Source organism: Triticum aestivum, chromosome 3B (assembly GCF_018294505.1).
Source record: "Triticum aestivum cultivar Chinese Spring chromosome 3B, IWGSC CS RefSeq v2.1, whole genome shotgun sequence".
Taxonomy (NCBI): domain Eukaryota; kingdom Viridiplantae; phylum Streptophyta; class Magnoliopsida; order Poales; family Poaceae; genus Triticum; species Triticum aestivum.
The window spans coordinates 108,580,994-108,588,036 of record NC_057801.1 but is presented as its reverse complement, the minus strand read 5'-3'; the positions used below and the strand labels follow the sequence as shown (position 1 = coordinate 108,588,036).

Genomic DNA, 7,043 nt, shown 5'->3' with positions numbered 1-7,043 from the left:
CTTGCGGCGGAGCTTGCTGTGGATTGCAGTGGCATCGAAAGGTCTTTGTGAGGGTTCTTCTCTTCGGATCTAGTGGTTGACTTCGACGCTGAGATGCAATCTATGGACAGTGGCTTGATGCAAAGGGATGGTTGTGCAGCGGCGGCGGTCACACATCGTATGTAGCTGCTGGGTTCGTAGAAAAGTGGTGGCGACAACACATTTGTGGCTTCGATGGTGCTGTTACTCGAGCACCCAGTCTCGAGCTCCGGGGTGAAAGCCTAGGTCTTGACCCAAGTTGGTTATACCTGGCAATGACGATGTTTATACGTCGTTACCTTGTTGAAGGCATTGCTCGGATATGCTCGGACATGTTCTTAAGGGTGAAAACCTAGATTTCGGCCGTGAGTGGTTGGATCCGGTAACGACGACGCTTGAGCGTCACTCACTTCCTGAAGGCGTTGCTGTCGAAGAACGTCATCGTCTATGTGATGTCATAAGATGGTTGGTGCATATATGGTCATTGTTGTAGTTTGCCGATCACGGATCAGATCGCCTTGGGTTTTCTTTTTCCTCATCTATGCATAGCTTTGGTCTTATATAACTTTGCTATTTGCCGGCTTGTTTCTCTGTGCGTGCGTAGGGGTTGGCTGTGTGCATCCTAATTATGCAGAGGCCGGGTGTGTACTCTTCGTGGTTGAATTCTCTTGATGCTTCATTTTGAGGCAATAAAATTCATCCTTTATCGGAAAAAAATCTAACTTTTGGATGATCTAGCCGAGCATTTGTGGTTGCTTCATGACCAATAAATTTCTATGTATTATGTTTTACTTCGAATGGTTTAATTTGGACCATTTGTTATGTTTGAATTTGAATCTAAATTTTGAATCAAAATTCATAATTTGGGGATTTGAAATGATTGTCAAGTATGTGTGTCTGATATTATAGACGCGGGAGTGGCGTCCTGACGCGGCGTGGCCCTCTCGCTGCTGCTCTGGACGCTGGCTGCCCACGGTCACCGGCGCATCACGGTCACCGGTCACGGGCACGGAACTTCCACTGGAGGCGGCCAGCCAGCGCCACGGAGTGGCCGCTCGTCGAGCACTTCCACTGGACGCGGAACGTCGAGGACAGGCGCCCTCGTGCGGACCCCCGATGTTCCGGCGGCGAGGACCACTACTGCCTGCGTTCCGAAGTCAATGCTGATCTTAGAGTGAGATATTTTGACAACTTAAATTGGTGAACTTCGACACTTTCGGTGACGAAGTGAGAACCCTAGCGTACCGTGGATGTAATTTACTCCATGGTTTTTGGTGGTGAATTTGCTCTGCCTCGGTAGTTCAGTCCAGCAAGATAAATTTCACTTCGGCAATACTACTGGTAGGACAGAAGGCGCAGCAAAATGGCGACTGTAACAAGGTAAAAACAGAGTAGTCCTTTTCAGCGGTAGATGCTTCAGAGATAAACTACAGGGGCAGTGATAAACTACAGGGGCAGTGCTAGTATTCAGTCATGCAGATCAATCAAGCAAAGCAGAAACTACCATCTGTTTTTTTTAATGTTCTACCATCTGTTTCTCACCAATCATCAAAGTCAGAGGCCAAGGGCTGCTACTACATGGATCCATAAGCTCCATCAACAAATTACTGTATGGAGAACGGTTACTATACAAGCAAAAATGAGCATAACTAGGCGATTTACAGGGCCAAAGCCAACAGCTTCATCATATCTGACGATGATGCTACACTAATAGTACTCGTTAAATAGAAAAGAAAGATCTAGCGAGCAGTTTCAGACGGAAAAAGAATCAGCTATCAATATGGCAAGAATGGGCCAGGGTGCTCATCTCCTAGTTCGACCTGCCAAGTTCCTTGCTACAGTGGACGTCGACGATGACGAAGATGAAAGGGTTGTCGTTCTGTTAAACTCCTCCTTGTCCTCGCTGAACGCCTTCAGAAGCGTATCTTGCAGGTCGTGAAACCTCCTCTTCCTCTCGGAGGATGCATCTCTTCCGAGGGAAGCCAGCTCAGGTTCATCGTCCATGATCTTGTCCAGCACATTTGAACAGCGTGGGAAGAAACGTTTGCCGAGTTCAACTGGTATAAACATTCAGATTGCAGTTAGTCCAGATACATAAGCTTGGTAAAATGTCATCTTATAGCTGAATGCACGCGCACACACATGCGAGAGTAATCATTAGCAATTCGACCACCAATTAACATTTCGTATGTGTACATATTTGGGTTCACTCTTCAGTTCTTAACAGGAGAGAGAATAAAATCTGGGATTTCAACCTTATCTACACCAGTAATCCTATTGATATTTTTCTTTCTTTCTTGAGCACACCCCCCAAGTCTGCGTCATTTGTACCAGAAGAAATCGCTAACATGGAACGGGTCTTACAAGCAAACTAACACAAAAAGGAAAAGGCAGGAACAAAAATCTAGAAAGCTAAAAACAGAACAACCAAAAGATAAAAACGCAAGCTGTGCCTCACCTGTTTTGGAGAGGGCTCTCATCCGAGCTAAGTGTTCCTCCTTCATTTTGAAAGAAGTATCATTCAGATCAACGGTTGTTATCTCCAGAGGTGGATTTGTACTAGAACCAAGGGTAAATTCCAAAGTACCATCCACTTGAGCAATGTCCATTGCTACTCTTGCCTCAATTGGAAACATTATCCTTGCCAAAGCAACTACAAAGCATGAAAATAATTGTGTGAAAACACAACTTCCAAGAGAATAAAAAAAAGGTTAACACATTGCTAATTGCCCGTGGAAAGCTTCACTTCACATGCAAAACACCACCAACTGTAAATCCAACCAAACAACTAATTTTGAACACTACACCATATGTAGATGAATATTACCTCGGTTTTCAAGGTACAGTAACTTTCCACGAAGACAGTCACCAGCCAATGCAAGAGAAAGTGATGCTTCTCCAAGTTGTGGATCCCTTCTTTCAGCTTGCTCCAATATCTCAATGCATAATTTATCATTGGGAGACGGCTTTCCTTCTTCAGTATTCCCAAAATAATCACCATGTTTTGTGAGTCTCTTTGAGATTTGAACTGCTTTTCTTCCATCAAATGTAAAATCTGAAGGCCGGGCACCTTTGGTTAAAAGGGAGACAACGATTTTAGGATCTCTCCGCTTAGCGGCGATGTGAAGAACAGTATAACCTCTTGGGTTTCTGAGATTAACATCCGCAAGTGCGATGTCCAGAAGTTCTGTTGTAATTTTTGAGTCACAGTGTTCTACAGCATAGTGCAATGCAAATGCATCATCAAGGTTAGTCTGCCCTTCTGTGAGCAGCATCCTGACAAGCTCCACATCATCAGAATCAAGTGCTCTGAGTATCCTTCTTACGTGTTTGTTAGGAAAGCCATTGTCTTCGGGTGAAGCTAATCCAAGAGTTATCCGTAAATCAGTAATTTGCTTGATGACATCTTGAGGCAATGCTTTCTCTAGAGTAATCATGTCAAGATTTGACCGGACTACCATCTCCATGCATCTCTCGAACAGTTTCACGCAAGATTTGTTGCATAAGTTTGCAACAGATAAGATCAACGGAAGGTTATCCACTTCAACTTTATCAAGGAAATCAAGGAGATGCCGCTGCATGGAAAAGAAGGGCATAACATGGGTTAGTACTCGCTTCTCAAAAACATGAAACAATAGAACAATAGAGAACTGTTACAAGTAGCAAGTCGACGAGAGTTAGCATCAAACGATACACGGGCAAATCATCTGCAGCGAAGTCAGAATTATTAAAACACAAATCTCAGTATGACAAAGCTAAGAAGGAAAAGCATATCATCACTAAAAAATACATAAAAATCCGAAGTCTCGACACAGCCATACGGATTGATAAGAATATAGACGCATAAACGGTCTAATCTGATAAGTAATATTTTAAGAATACAAACACATACATTGATTAACCCAATTTGATTACAGCCCTGTCAACAAGTATTTCAAAAAATAGAAAATGGAAGATTTTATTACCCCCAGCCTCTGCATCAAAGTTGCATATATTTAAGTAACCTATCAAAAGTAATTTTATGTGTTTCAAATGCTCGCAAGTACATTAGAATACAAATTGGTTATAAAATCTTTTACAGTGAACCTCCATCTAAACATTTATATCATGCACAGATCCATGGATTGATGACTGGTTACCTAAAAAGGGCGTTCACTATCAAAACACTCCTGCTCAGAATAACATTAATAGATGATCCTAATGGAAATTAAGGAGTTGTGGAGCAAATATGTTTATGAACATTAGGAATATTAGGCGCTTTACACACTGACACCCGAAACTTTATTAAGTGAGAAAACAGACGATATAATACTGTCGCAGACTCCCGGTGTTGTGAATTGTCTGGGGAAAGGTGGTGCACATGCTTTCCTATTATATCCGGGGGAAAGGTGCTGTACATGCTTTCCTTTGTATTGTATATGTACCAAACGTCTGCATTAATGCAACCTAGATTTGTACAGTTTCATAAGAACTGCATTTCATTGATGAAAAATATAAGTAGGGGCATGTACCATATTGACACCACTCATTCTTTGAGCAATGAACAATTACCATTTTTCCCCAAGAAAAAAAAACATCAGAACAAGAATCCTTGAGATAGCATCAAAATGACACGGCACCTCAAGGTCCCAACTGTACAATTTCCATTGACAACTTCACCAATTTCAAGATCACCACATGATAAGCACAAGCTCCTCATTGCTACCGACAAAACGTACTAGTACTAACCAATGTTTAACGCTATTTTTCAGAAGTACTGAAATTGATTAAATTTAGCAGAAATGGTAAGGGGATCTAAGCCCATTTTGCCGCATACAGAAAATGTCCCCGCGTGCAGAAAGAAAAGACAGCATTAAACCTTGCTGTCTGAGCACAAGAACGTGCGCGCAAATATGCATTCCCAGCAAGCACAATAAATGTCTGAAACCAAGAAAGCATCATGGAGGAGAAGGGGAGAGGGAGAGGCGGACCTGGAAGAGGTTGGCGAGCTCGCCGACCTGGAAGGTGGATGCGGCGAAGAGGACCTGCGCCATGAAGGAGACGGCGGGGTGGCAGCCGACGTGCGCGCAGCCGCCCTCGTCGACGCAGGCGCACGCCGACTTGGGGAGGTCGCGGACGCGGCCGCTGTACAGGTAGTCGAGCACCAGCTCCAGCGCCTCGTACCTGACCTCGACCTCGTCGCCGAGAAGCTCCCGGAGCTCCAGCCGGTTCCCCTCCACGCCGCCGGACGACCCGGCGGCGGCGGCGCGGCGCTTGAAGAGGGCGCGCAGGAAGGGGCTCCGCGCGGACAGCACGCAGCGGTGCACGCGCAGGTCGGGCGCGCCCGGCACGGCGACGAGCGCGTCGGCGAGGAAGGCGAAGTCGTCCGGCGAGCGGAAGGCGGCGGCGAGGTTGTCGGAGAGGCGGCGGAGCGCCTCCACGTCCGCGTCGGGCGCCGCGTCCTCCATGGAGACGCTGTCGTCGCAGTCGGAGAAGGAGGCGGTGACGTGGCTGCTCGGGGCCTCCATTGGCGCTGCTGTTGCGGCGGCCGCGTGCGACTCGGGAGTCGGGAGAGCGGCCAGTTGGTGGGAGCGAAGGCGCGAGGAAGTCGAAGTGAGCGAGACGCGCAGCTCGCCAAAGGGAGGTTTAATATCAAAGCCAAGAGCCACACCATTTTTGTAGATTTTAAACAAATAAATTAAACGAGGGTGGGATTCATGGCAATCTTGCAATTTGGCCCGACGCAAATCGATCAGGCCGTTGACCGGCGTATTTGTCGCCGTCGGGTACGGCCAGGAGCCACCGGTATTTCGCTCCGTTATTTTCTTTCACAAATTATTCTTCTCTTCTTCAAGAAGGGCGGAGGGCATACAATAAAACCAGCCCTAACCAGAACGTCCTTAAAAAAATACTCCCCCGTCCGAAACTACTTGTCGTAGAATGAATAAAAATAGATGTATTTAGAACTAAAATATTTCAATATGATCTATTTCTCCGACAAGTAATTCCGGACCGAGTGAGTAAGAAATTAAACAAAAGTCCTTGAAGAAAAAATCACCATCTTCCTTCTGCTTTATAGCAGCACTGGCGGAGCTATAATAAGGCCAAGAGGCATATGACCCACCCATCCGATGGCCTAAACATTGAAGAGTACTAGCAATGTACCCATGCGATTGCAAGGGATTCAAAGTAGAATAATACTTGTTCACAAACTTGAAAGAAGACGCTCTAAATTTAATATACATATATCACTAAATAATATATTATGTTTCGTACAAAATATATTCATCGGGCTGTTTTGATGAAGTGAGGGAGGGATGTTGTTGGTTTCAAGATACTAAGGGGTTTTCTGCAAATTGGAGCAGAAAAGTAAGCTATTATTGCAAAAGGTCACAACTTACCTCACAATCGTTAGATGCAGATCTAATGGTAAAAAATGACACATGACAGACACACAACATCATCAACTAAGTCTTTTATAGGAGTAGAGATAGATAAAACTGGGCTTTTGAGAGAGAAGGAAAAACAAGTTTCCTTCTACTTGGCCTGCTTTGGCCCACACAAGTATTTTTGTGTAGCTTCACCACTGCATTTTAGAAAAGCTTGTTGTCGCCTTCTTCTCGGCACAGTAGTTTTATTGAAACTCAGGAGCTTGAAGAAGCAGCGGCTGAAAAGCCATCGATGTAAACCAGAAGACGTCGATGGTCATAGTCAAGATAGACCGCTATCCTGAAGAACTTGACGACAAGAAGGGACAGAAGATAATCCCAATTCCCGCCAGACAGAGGAAGAGGACACAAACCTCGCAAGTTCCCTAATGAAGTCCCATCTGGTTGAGCTTCAATGGGCAAAAAAGGAATCGGAGAAAAAAAATAAACACCACGACATCATCCCCTCCGCAGGGCGTTACTGAGCACCTAGACAATAACGAGGCCTAATAATTTGTCCCTGACTGAAACTCCACATGCTCTCCGTCGATGCCAAACAACATCGCCTGAATGAGGATAGGATAGGATAGGGATAATTTATTCCTCGTCGCCGATCAC

General features: G+C 45.1%; 1 protein-coding gene across 1 annotated transcript; it reads right to left on the bottom strand.

The window, feature by feature from the left end:
- Positions 1–1,502: 1,502 nt before the first annotated feature.
- LOC123068888 (BTB/POZ domain and ankyrin repeat-containing protein NPR1) lies at positions 1,503–5,636 on the bottom strand. Its single transcript, XM_044491570.1, has 4 exons — positions 4,989–5,636; positions 2,846–3,593; positions 2,477–2,671; positions 1,503–2,075 (listed from the first exon to the last, which is right to left on the bottom strand). Exons 1-4 carry the CDS (start codon positions 5,523–5,525, stop codon positions 1,822–1,824), a joined length of 1,734 nt encoding a protein of 577 aa, XP_044347505.1. The 5' UTR covers positions 5,526–5,636; the 3' UTR covers positions 1,503–1,821.
- Positions 5,637–7,043: the final 1,407 nt, after the last annotated feature.

What these genes read in the sequence shown, in the direction of transcription:
- LOC123068888 (XM_044491570.1), bottom strand. Translation starts at nt 5,525, where the DNA reads ATGGAGGCCCCGAGCAGCCACGTCACCGCCTCCTTCTCCGACTGCGAC. An exon ending in ACTGTACCTTGAAAACCGAG is followed by an intron (nt 2,672 to 2,845) that starts GTAATATTCATC and finishes CATGCTTTGTAG; the next exon opens with TTGCTTTGGCAAGGATAATG. An exon ending in GAGAGCCCTCTCCAAAACAG is followed by an intron (nt 2,076 to 2,476) that starts GTGAGGCACAGC and finishes TGTTTATACCAG; the next exon opens with TTGAACTCGGCAAACGTTTC.